Below are 13,329 nucleotides of genomic sequence, written 5' to 3'. Positions count from 1 at the left end.
TCTGCAATATCATAATACAAGAAACCAATAGTGAGCTTGACCTAGTAGCCAGTGAGTTTATTATTGAAGCAGAAATAACTTCTAAATTTGCTCCTAATCTGTACAGAATCATACCATAAAATATCTTATAAAGCAAAAATGTTGTGTAAGCAAACTTTATACAAGTTACAAACATGACATATGAATGAAACCCAGGCTCCTTTGAAGATCCTTTTTATAAGATAGAAATGTTCTAAATGTCTCCTGGAGCTAGTAAAACACTACAATATATCAAGGAACACTAAAAAAACAACATTTTTATTAAGCGGAAATGAAAGGCAAATTATGTATCCCAGAGGAACAAGAACCAAACCATCTAGTTCGTTATCATTGCCAATAAGAAAACAATCTTTTGTTGAGAAAGATTCAAGCAAAAAAATGTATTTCTCAAAAATATATTCTGTAACACAATTGTGACATCTACATTTAAATAATTAAGTTGTTTTATTAATGAATAAATGAGTAAAATAATTAGACATAGGATTAGTTCTTAATGCAGAAGTACAAGAACAGAACATGCTGCTTAGTCACCTGATATACAGTATACATTGTCTGAATAAAAATGTGTGGTTCTTATACTTAGGTATGTTGTTATTGTGTTGTATATACGTAATAGGCACTAAGATGCTGCAATGTGTCTGGATAATTGGAATGAATTAGACTTCAATCCAGTTAAATGCCACACACATGCCCAATTGCATTTGTTTTGACATGTTAAGTGAAATCATGGCTGCAATAACACTGGATTTATGGGGAATACATGTTGCATTATGGGTAAAGACACTACGGAAAAAAGCACAGTATATAGTGAAAACCATTAGCCAACAGATGGAAGCAGATACAGTAAAAGTCACAACTGAATTTAAAACATAACCTGCCAAGTAGTTAGAAAAATAAATGGCTGCAACAGTGATTTGAATTATATACACATTAATACAGAATGCATTTTACTACATTAGTTCCTTTCTTGCTTTCTTTTAACAGTAAAAACATACTGAACCTAGAGGAACCCCAAATGCCTTGTTATATACAGGATTAATATCAAATATAAATTAGGTGGAACTTTTTGCAATCTGGGTTATACTAGTAAAAAGAACTTTTGTTTTTAATATTCTTCATAGTAATCATGTATGTATTATGATGTGGTTAAACATATTTTAGTTTATTATAACAGTCTAATATTTTATAACCCATAGTTTTGCTGCTCGTGCCCCCTGACTGGCTTTATACTGATGCACAGTGCTGAAGTAGCATTATATAAATAAAGATAATCATATGTACTGAGTGCTAAAACCTTCCCAACTGCCCAGCATTATCTACAATAAAATATTACTTTCAGTTAGATTTTATATGTTTAAATTTTATTTCAATGAAACTGCTGCAGAAATGTTGAAAATATGGACTTTTAATACATGGATAGTTGGATAGTTTAATCCATATATCATAATGTTTGGACAACTGATTTGCTTAATTACTTAAAATGTTCAATACAATCTGATATAAAATGTATATTATGCACTGTTGTATACTGTACATGGACAAAGTGTCAGTCTTCTGTGCTGGTCAGGCATCATTGAAAGCGCTTGCCCAGACCTGCAAGGACTTTGGTAGAGCTTCAGGAGCTAAAGTCATCTGCAGGAAGTCAGAGACTCTGCTCTTTGGAAAATGGAACCTGACTTAGGACACAGTCCATCAAGTCTGACTTCATCAAAATTCTTGGAATTTGGTCTGGTGGCAGGGGCTCCGCCCTGAAGTGCTGGGGTGAAAGACTGGGCAGAGTAAGACAAAAGATTGGCCTCTGGAGCCCTTACCATCGAAGGGAAGACACAGGACTCTGCTGGACGCTCCATATCCTGCTTTTTTATTTTGCTTCTCTGGCGTGTGCTAGGGTGGGCCAAATGGGACAGCTAAAACTATTCAAAAGTTGATCAGAGCTGAGGATGTTGTGGAGTCTATTCCAGGGCTCCCTGCTGACACCATAAAGACTGTCTGGGAGAATGTCTCTTCAGACAGACTGACAACCAAACATAAGGACATTACATGGATGGCTATTCAAGGGGGCCTGCCCCTCAGGATCTTCATGTATGCCCGTAACCTGTTAAGGTACCGCCACTGCCCACGGTGCATCATTCAAGAAGAAACATCTGTGTATATCTTTTTGGATTGCGGATTTACACAGACCATGCTTGATGCCCTGGAACACAATTTCAGAGACTGTGTGCCCAGGAACTTCCTTACTTACCATGTGGTGTTGTATGGATTGTTTTAAGGCACTCATACGCATGTAAGACTGGCGCCTTATGAACTGTATTAACGATGTTTTGTTGTTTTCCAGGAACCATCTGCTTCTAAGGAGTTAGAGGAAAAGCATCCAAGACTGACTGATTCACAGTCTGCTGTGCGACTACAACAACCGCGACAGCCTTGAGGAAGAAAAAGACTAAATACCCTTCTCCCCATCCTCCCCTCATTGTTTAAGTGGAAAATAAAGCTTTGGGTAAATCAACTCCACTATGCCCACCCTACTCAGCCTCAGCCACTCCCCCGTCACCCCATAAGCTTTATTGCTATACAGAAATGCATCTTTAAAAACTATTTAATGTATAGTTTGTTTTTTATATATTTATAATTGAAACAGGCGTTCTGCAAGTTTGGACATATGGCTCTGAACTATTAATCTTTATCTGTGCTATAAAACCAGCGGTTATGGATGAATAGTTGGCCAAAGGGCCATAAAGGAGTGATTTGCATATCTCCATCCATAATACCTTATGGGAGAGTTAGTTAAACTGTGTATATGGCACGAGGAAAGCAAATATCTTCTGTTTTCAGAAGGCTTTACGCTGCATGTCTTGCACGCTAACCAGGTTTGGTTCTCTGCTTCCTTAACGGAAATCTAAACCCAATTAATTAATGTGGCTACAAATGCCGTATTATATAAACTGAACTTAACGCACCAGCCTAAATTTTCAGCTTCTCAATAGCAATGATCCAGGTCTTTAAACTTGTAACAGGGGGCACCGTCTTAGAAAGTGTCTGCAACACTCACATGCTCAGTGGGCTCTGAGCAGCTGTTGAGAAGCTAAGCTTGGGGTTGTCACAAATTATCAAGCAGAAAATGAGGTTGGCCTGTAATATAAGCTGAAGCTACAAGGCTGATTATTAAATTGTGATGCTAATTGTGCTGGTTTTTGTGCTGCCATGTAGTAATTATCTATTAATCAGCCGTATACTGTGAAATTTATATTCTATGTGTACTGTATATTTTCAGTCAGTCCCTAAGCTCAGTAAGTGACAGTAGCACAGAGCATGTGCAGTAGATTAGCAGAAAATAAGATAGGGGCTACTGGGGCATCTTTGGAGACATATCTTCACTGTTAAAGGGTTGTGGTTGCTTTGAGCTTGGACAGAAACAAAACATTATGTACAACATTTCTAGCCTACTTCTTTAGTTTAGCTCTCCATTTAGGGTTTAAATGCTGGGCAGTTCCCTGCCTCTGTGAACTGAAGAAGCCTCTTGGATGAGTTGAGAAAGGTCTCAAGAAAACTCAAAGACCAGTTGATTTAGAATTATTTCTAATGGATACTGTATAGCATCACCTGGGTGAATGAAAATCTTAATAGGCAAATGTTCATACTTAAGGAAGTTGTTTTGAGAGAGATAGATATATATATATATATATATATATATATATATATATATATATATATATATATATATATATATATATATATAAAATGTATATGTATATAATATATATGTGTATATATATATATATATAAAATGTATATGTATATAATATATATATATATATATATATATATATATATATATATATATATATATATATATATACATATATATATATGTATATGTATATATATGTATATATATATATATGTATATATATGTATATGTATATGTATATGTATATATATATATATATATATATATATATATATATATATATATATATATATATATACACAGTGGTGTGAAAAACTATTTGCCCCCTTCCTGATTTCTTATTCTTTTGCATGTTTGTCACACTTAAATGTTTCTGCTCATCAAAAACCGTTAACTATTAGTCAAAGATAACATAATTGAACACAAAATGCAGTTTTTAAATGAAGGTTTACGTTATTAAGGGAGAAAAAAACTCCAAATCTACATGGGCCTGTGTGAAAAAGTGATTGCCCCCCTTGTTAAAAAATAACTTAACTGTGGTTTATCACACCTGAGTTCAATTTCAAAGGTTATAAAGCCATTTCTAAAGCTTTGGGACTCCAGCAAACCACAGTGAGAGCCATTATCCACAAATGGCAAAAACATGGAACAGTGGTGAACCTTCCCAGGAGTGGCCGGCCGACCAAAATTACCCCAAGAGCGCAGAGACAACTCATCCGAGAGGCCACAAAAGACCCCAGGACAACATCTAAAGAACTACAGGCCTCACTTTCCTCAATTAAGGTCAGTGTTCACGACTCCACCATAAGAAAGAGACTGGGCAAAAACGGCCTGCATGGCAGATTTCCAAGGCGCAAACCACTTTTAAGCAAAAAGAACATTAAGGCTCGTCTCAATTTTGCTAAAAAACATCTCAATGATTGCCAAGACTTTTGGGAAAATACCTTGTGGACCGACGAGACAAAAGTTGAACTTTTTGGAAGGTGCACGTCCCGTTACATCTGGTGTAAAAGTAACACAGCATTTCAGAAAAAGAACATCATACCAACAGTAAAATATGGTGGTGGTAGTGTGATGGTCTGGGGTTGTTTTGCTGCTTCTGGACCTGGAAGACTTGCTGTGATAGATGGAACCATGAATTCTACTGTCTACCAAAAAATCCTAAAGGAGAATGTCCGGCCATCTGTTCGTCAACTCAAGCTGAAGCGATCTTGGGTGCTGCAGCAGGACAATGACCCAAAAAACACCAGCAAATCCACCTCTGAATGGCTGAAGAAAAACAAAATGAAGACTTTGGAGTGGCCTAGTCAAAGTCCTGACCTAAATCCTATTGAGATGTTGTGGCATGACCTTAAAAAGGCGGTTCATGCTAGAAAACCCTCAAATAAAGCTGAATTACAACAATTCTGCAAAGATGAGTGGGCCAAAATTCCTCCAGAGCGCTGTAAAAGACTCGTTGCAAGTTATCGCAAACGCTTGATTGCAGTTATTGCTGCTAAGGGTGGCCCAACCAGTTATTAGGTTCAGGGGGCAATTACTTTTTCACACAGGTTTGGATTTCTTTTCTCCCTAAATAATAAAAACCCATTTAAAACCCTCATTTAAAACTGCATTTTGTGTTTACTTGTGTTATCTTTGACTAATAGTTAAATGTGTTTGATGATCAGAAACATTTTGTGTGACAAACATGCAAAAGAATAAGAAATCAGGAAGGGGGCAAATAGTTTTTCACACCACTATATATATATATATATAAATGCCTTACCCAACAAAACAGAGATTGTTTGTCCATATATTGCAATATATTTAAGCTGGCCAACTACGTCAAAGTCATCCCATATCTGGCCAGTCCTAATGGTTTTAAAACATAGTGGTGAGCACAACTTTCCCTTGTTTGTTATATATATATATATATATATATATATCGCAGTAGTATCCACCCAGGTGCTACTCCATGCCGTTCATATATAAGTCCTCTTGTATAGGAATGCACACTGGGATTTAAGTAAAATCTTAAATTTTTATTAAATCATAATGGTAAAAGAACACAGGTCAACGTTTCGGTCCCCTGCTTGGACCTTTATCAAGGTATATATATATATATATATTTTATTAGGGGCAAGTGAGCCCTATCTTATGCTAATGATGTTTTAAACCCTTTCAGGAAAATGTCAATAATGCACAAAAGCAGATCTTGTATACAAAAGCAACTGTTGGGAATTCCTCTGGACTATCCAGCTCACAGTTAGTGAATCTATCAGCAATAACCATACCTGTGATTATAGATATGTGAGATTTCTAAGTAACACTAAAACCAACTAAAACCAAAGAATGTATGGTATTTTCCAAGTAGAATGAAAATTTGGAACTGGGCCCGATTGCAACTACAGGAAACTGTACAGAACATCTCTGAAGGCGAATAAAGTAAATGATCAAAAAACAAATTGTTTGTTGAACTTGGACTCTATTTGAAATTAATATAGCTAATTATAGGATATATGTGGATATAGGATTATTCGGCTTTTTTGTTTGTAAGGTCACTTGGCCTGGCAATCAGATGGCAGTGAATGTTCCATTCAGATGCAGAATGAAAAGATAACTGATTAAAACTGCTCCACAAACTGTTGCAAATTTAACAATATGTGAACTTTTCCATTCAGGATTATTCCAGCGGTGATTTATTACCGGTACCCATATTAGAAACACAGTACTGTTAGATATGAATGTGTATGTGTTGCAAGATAAGCATTAAAGACTTTTACTTTCTTGCTTTATTACAGTGTGTGTTGCTAAGGCCCCATGTTGTATTAATCAGACTATAATAATAACATGCAGATATCCTCACTCTTTGGTTAGAAACCAAATAACAGCTTGTGGTTATGAAGATAATTACCAAAACATATTGTGTAATGCATGAGGGTGGCTTAGTTTCAGATTTGAAAAATTTGTCCAGAATTTATTACTAGCCACAAAAACTTCTTAGAGATATTTAAAACAACAATCCTAATAATTGTCATAGGTGAAGTGTTTTAAGTCAGGCATGAATTTTAGTTTGAGTATATCCTAATTTTCCACTCATGTGAAAAGCCAAATTTAGTGTATAGAACTGGTATCCATAGTTGTGCAGCTGTATATCTGTCAGGGGTGGCAAATGGGTGGGGATGTGTCTGCAGGGAGATTGTGGTGGAAAGAAAAATAACATTTACATCTCTGCAACCCTGACATTTTCTGCACAAGTTGGGCTTGGGACTACAGAAATGGAATTATACAAAGCAGCTATGTGCCAGATTAAACCACTTAGCACAGAAATGTTTTCTTAGTAATTTCCATTTTCTCACTGCAAATTATGAAGTGGCTTGTCTGCTAAGCTAGGGTCATGCATAGGCTACTTTGCCATATATTTACCTTGTATAGTCCATACATAGTTCATAAACCATATTCCATACTTGCATAAAAAAGGGCATTAACTCCATTTTGCCTCTCTGTGGGTCCGTGTAAGGCATCACCTTGAGAATGCAGTGCAGTTTTGGACTTTTTTTTTTTCAAAGTTGGCCACAGGGGGCTGTCATCTTGTAACTTTGTTAAACATCTTTGCCTGACCCTGACCCTGCACATGCTCAGTGTGGTCTGGGCTGCTTAGAGATCGTCATAAACAAAGCTGCTTGAATTCTGCATGGCTGGTAAGTAAGGCGGGGGCTCCCCCTGCTGTTCATAAGTATGATTGTTTCTCTGCTCAGCCGTTAGGGACCGTCTGACAATTCCTATCCACAGCAGTACATGAAGGGAGAATTTCACTGCATACACTCAGGTTTCTTATAAAAACGGTACACATTTTTTAATCAAAGTATATTGGAGATAGGTTTCTTTTTCATTAAAGAAAGTAGAAATTGGATTTTATTTTTTTGCCTTTCCTTGTCCTTTAAGAGGGATATTAATGAGCTGGAGAGAGTGCCATCAGAAATCACGAAGCCCAGTATGATAATTTTCTAGGCCCCCTGCTCCCTGCCTGGCCCCAAGCCCCACCCCAGATCCAACCCACACCAAAGTAGAAAGGCTACACAGAAATCAAAAGTTTTTAAAAAACATAGAACTTACCTTCAAAGGTCTTCTTCATTCACCTCTTCTTTGGCTCTTTTTGCCAACTTCAGCTCCATACGGCGGCTTTTTCAATTTGGTGGCTTTCAGATCCATTCTGTGGCTTTTGGCAGCTTTCAGGAGCTTCAGCGTCTCAAGGGGAGCCTGGTTTATCCGGAAAGTCAGTGCAGCACCCCTATAAACTTTGGGCCCAGTACGGCTCCCCCCGTGCCCCCCTGATGGCAGCCTTTCTGTACAGAAGCCTTATCTGGCAGACGTGTGCCAACACCAGTAGAAAAGTGATTAGCCATCTAATTTTGAGTGACAGTTATGCCATCCTGGGATTCCCTTTGTTTATCTACAGTCTGCTGTTTTGTTGGAGTGCACAACTACTGGTAGTATAAATAGGAATGTATAGGAATGCAGGCGCATAACATTCTGTTTAAGGTACTGTTGTGGGACTGGGTTGGTGGGTCCTTCTAGTAAACCTTAATCACAGGGCTTAATAAACTGTTTCCATATTTCCACTTTTCTTTCCCTTCTTATTTTCTCCTCATGTCCTTATGCTATTTTTTTACTGGCTCTTCCATTTTTATTCTCCCAAACTGTTCCTGTTCTTACAGTAAGCGGGTTATTTACTAAGATCCAAAAATGTCTCAAAACCACTTCGACCAAATTTCTGTGCACATTTTTACTGTATTTATCAATAAATGTACTCAAACAAATCTGGTGCGGGAATCTGAATTTTTTCGGATTTGATAGCCAAAAACTTCAACATTTTCAGATTATTGCAGAGAAAAGAGAAAAGCAATTTGCACAAATGAGAATAAACATTTGCATTTTGCAATATAACATTCTTTATTGTATTGTGATTTTAATTGCGCATTGTGCACCTTTTAGAAGGTTTAAGTGTTAGAAGGTGTTTGTTGGAGCAAACATAACTTTTTCAGTAAGAAGTTTCATTAACATACACTGCGGACTGACGCAGTATTTCTTCCACTGTTGGAAGTGGTTGCTAAACAGTTTCCGGTTTGCAAAAGCTATATTAAATTTACACAAAGATGTACATGTTTTGCATTGCAAAAAGTTTTTCCATTACTGAATTTTATTTATTCCCCCATTAGATTGTAATGCTTCCGCTGAACTTATTATCCTCCTCTTTGTGTATGTGAGTTACCTACCCATTTAGATTGTAAGCTCTTCCTCTTGTCTCTTTACAGTAAACCCTTAACCGGGTTGTTGACCTTAAAATTCACTTTCAGTTTGATGATGATGATGACGATGTAGAGAGTGATATTCTTAGACAATTAGCAACTGGTTATGATTTTTTATTATTTGTGGGTTTTTTTTTTAGCTTTTTATTCAGCAGCTTTCCACTTTGCAATTTTGGCAATCTGGTTGATAGGGTCCAAATTACCCTAGCAACCATGCATTGATTTGAACCATGCATATATTTGACTGGAATATGACCAGGGGAGGGCCTGCATAGAAAGATGGGTAAAAAAAAGTGGCAATAACAACAGACTGTCGCCTTACAGAACATTTGATTTTTAGATGGAGTCAATGACCTCCTATTTGAAACCTGGAAAGAGTCAGAAGATGAAGGCAAATCATTTATAAACTATGAAAAAGAAAACCTTACGGCAAAGTGAAAAGTTTCTTGAAAGTAACCAATATAATATAGTAAAGGTTACCGTAAAGGTACAGCCCCTTTAATTTTGAATGTATTATAATCTTTTGGAGAAAACATAACTATTTTACTAATACGTTTTATTACCTTCACTGCATCCTGCTGCAAATGATAAAATTCACAATCTTTCTTCTACTGTCAGAAGTGGTTGTTAAACAGTTTCTGGGTTCGCAAGACATACATTTTTGCATTGCAAATACTTTTTCTGTTACTGAATTTGATTACATTCCAACTATTGATCCCATTCTGTTCTGTTGTACTGTTTTAATGTCTAGTACTGTTTACACGAGTAGCAGTATATAAAGAAAAGTATACATACATAAAAAACATTTATCGTTTTTTTTAGACTCTGGTGCTCATTTATACAGTATAAATGATCTATACTTGTTCACTGTCTCCACTTCCTCCAGGAGCACATGGGGTCATTTATGTAACTGTTCTTTTTTGCTTGTTCAGGGTTCAGCTGATATAACTTCGCTGTCAGTTGTGCTTAAAATAGCCCTATACTCAGCAAGAGGGTTACATTGAACGGTAAAAAAATGGAGCTGTAGAATTTTGCCACAGCCTAAAATCGTTTATTTACTTTACTTGACTGATGGTAGCATTAACTGACTATTACTATACACGAAGCATTCAGCATAGCACATGGAAAATCCCAGGCTGCCTTTCCCACTGCAAACTGACTGACTCCAGCACCATCTATAGGGAAACAAGGCTTCAGTTGGTTAAAATAATGGTAATTCTGTAATAGAAGCCAACTTTACCAAGAGGGTGAAATCATTTAGAAAACTAGTCGGTTCGATGGTCTGATTGTAAATCCGTTCAAAACTATAAATAACTGGTTATTTGTTTTTAACAGCTTTGTCCTGGGAGCAACAGAGCCATCAGAGAAGTGCAATGTGCATCCTATAACAACAAGCCCTTTATGGGGAGATTGTATGAATGGGAACCATTTATAGAAGGTAAGTAAACCGGGATGAACCATAAAGAATTAGTGGCCTTTGTTTGTGAATAAATGCATAATCCTTAACTGGTTTCTACCAGCCATAAAAAGAACAACAAGAAGAAGACTATCTTGTGTCTTCAGAAGAAATACTCTGTATATAGTCATAGTGTGTATATATATATACACACAAGGGTATATATATATATATATATATATATATATATATATATATATATATATATATATATATATATATATATATATATATATATATATATATATATATATAGTGGCGGTGATTTGGCTTCCACAGATAGGAAATCCATTCATTTGTATGATCAAACTTAAGATATATATACTTTATATACATTTCTTCAGTTTATCCCGAGTCATGACGCATTTAACACACAAACCCAAGTGGCTTCATATGTATGCTCAGAACACACCTGGTCTGACGAAGGGGCCCGCCCCCGAAACGTTACATTGTAATAAACACGCAGGGCTTTGCCCGCATGCATCGAGCTCTGAGTGCCAGTTTTTCTTCTATTATGCTGACTACAATTGGGGTTGCCGATCCCTTCTGACTGTGCACCGGGCCAACTTATGCTGGAGAGGCCAGGGTGTGCTGGTGGGTTCTGGAAATTGCTCAGAACACACCGGCACAACATGGGTATTACTAGCAGGTTTAACCTTGCTCGTTTATTGCGGATGCAACGTTTCGGGGCGTGACCCCTTTCTCATGAGGTTGCCCAATTCCTCTATCATCGAGCACCTGGGATTCGTTTGATTCTGGACGGCCAGGGTGTGCGAGTGTAAGTTTTTCTTTTTTGCATTCATATGTATGCTCCCATTAAAATAGGTAGAAGGTAGAATTTTGCCTCTTTAACTTAATATTCTTGTTAAACTACTGCTGCCTTTACATAAACAGCTAAAATTCCCTAACTAGCTTGGCAAAGGTAAGGAACTGTGCATGACTTAGGAAGATATATCAGCAAAGTGTTGTTACTTTAAGTACTGTACATAATTAAATATACTATGGGTTCATTCTAGTTATGGTAGGAAGGTAGTATGAGTTGCGATGTTTGCACTACCATGGCAGCAGTGGCAGTAGCAAGTAGCATTTTCTGGTCATTTGCTTAAAATCATCTGATTTGTTACTACGGGTTACTTGACCTAGAACAGACCTTCCAATCTTTAGGAGAATATATTGAGCTGCTCTCACAACATATTTGGGAACATCCCTTTTTACTCATGAACTGGCAGGCAGCAATAAGGGCGGAAATAATATATCTAATGGAATACCATGGTAAATTAAGTTATCTTTAATTATTATTTAGTCAAGATGAGAAAACCTTTATCAAATGAATGCCAGTTGTTTTTATTCTGAATAACTAAAATTATATCCTAGAGTTTCTGGCAGCATGTGCTTAAATCACATTATTAATAAAAGCATTCTGTTTAATATGCTCTTTCATGGGCTTATAATTAGATTTGAGTGTTTTATCTAAACTGCATTATAAATGGTAAATGCATTCTGCATCCAAGTTTAAGGCTTAAATAAATTCTTTTCCATAATCAGCTTCTAATGATAAGTTGCACTGCCAACCATTGTCTGCCTATCCAAGGAAATCTCTTTGCTCATTCCCAAATGACTCAAGAGAGACAATTTTAGAATTCTTTTATGTTCTCTCAATATGCAATCCAGAGTTTAATTTCATGATGCTTTATGAAAACAGATCTCTGCAAAGTGATTTAAATTAATGAAAAAAAACAACACAGCAACTGATTGCGTTAGTTGACACCCCCATTAATATGACCCCTAAACCATCACTGGTGCAACCAGTTTTTTTCCAAAGTAACAAGTAAATAGATTGAGATCCCAGGTGTTTAATCAAAGACGTTTCAAGTAACTGTGGCATACTGTATATCTGAAAGACCCAACTTCTGATTAGTCAATATTGTGGCATAAGCTACACCATAGACACAAAAGAACATTTGAGCATATTTTTTCAGATACTTTGCCTGTGCAATGTGCAGGTTTAGGAAGAATGTAAAAGCTTACAGAGCTAAATGCATGGCTGAAGTCTTGGTGAAGGAAAGAAGGGTTTGAGTTCCTAGACCACTGGGCTGATTTTTCTTTGGGGTGCAATCTATATATTCATGACGGATTGCACCTCAATGGAAGGGGTCTGCTGTGGTGGGGGAAATAATGGCTAAGAGGCTGGAGAGTGTTTAAATTAGGAAAGGGGGTGAGCTAGAGTATTATGAGGAATCTGGGGTAGACTGGGCAGTGGGATTTGTAAGGGGCCATGGGTGAGGAGTGGGGAGCAACTTTAGCTCTCGCTCACCCTGATTTAAATAGGGTAAATAGGTTCGGCTGCTTCGCATTCAATGCTCCATAGAAAGAAATCCAAAGGCACACAGGATTGATGCAAGCAAGATTGCCTTGCGTGTGTCTTTGGATTTTTTTCTAGGAGGAGTGAGGAGGGCATACAGTTTACCAGCTAACAAGGACCCTCTGTTACTAGGAAAACAGGCCAATAGTAACTTTACAGCTTATTCTATCTATAAAGCAATGTAAATATCAGAGGGAAAGGTAGTAACCTCTGCTGTATTCTGGCAATTCATGGAGTTTGTCAAAATAATATGGATAAAATGGATGAGCTGGAATTAATTGCATGTGCTAAAAACGATGATATAATTGGTACCACTGAGACGCGGTGGCATGAAATGTGACTGGGATGTAAATTTAAATGGCTACACACTTTTTAGGAGGGACATAGGAATTTAAAAGGTCCTGTATGGTGAATGGTTGTGTAGGAAGAAGAATAGTGAGGGAGGCCACCAAAATACCCATGACAACTCTGAAGGAGTTACAAGCCTCCTTGGCTG

At 37.0% G+C, this 13,329-nt stretch overlaps 1 protein-coding gene across 1 annotated transcript in view; it reads left to right on the top strand.

The window, feature by feature from the left end:
- Positions 1-13,329, top strand: part of thsd4.S (thrombospondin type 1 domain containing 4 S homeolog) — a 309,110-nt gene that overhangs the window by 79,888 nt on the left and 215,893 nt on the right. Inside the window, exon 6 of the mRNA XM_018255490.2 lies at positions 10,351-10,453. Within this exon, the coding sequence (XP_018110979.1) occupies positions 10,351-10,453 (103 nt within the window). The remainder of the gene's footprint in view (positions 1-10,350; positions 10,454-13,329) is intronic.

The sequence above is a fragment of the Xenopus laevis genome, chromosome 3S, assembly GCF_017654675.1.
Source record: "Xenopus laevis strain J_2021 chromosome 3S, Xenopus_laevis_v10.1, whole genome shotgun sequence".
NCBI classification, from domain to species: Eukaryota; Metazoa; Chordata; class Amphibia; order Anura; family Pipidae; genus Xenopus; species Xenopus laevis.
Note: the sequence above shows the minus strand (reverse complement) of the source record. Positions and strands in the feature narration are given on the sequence as shown.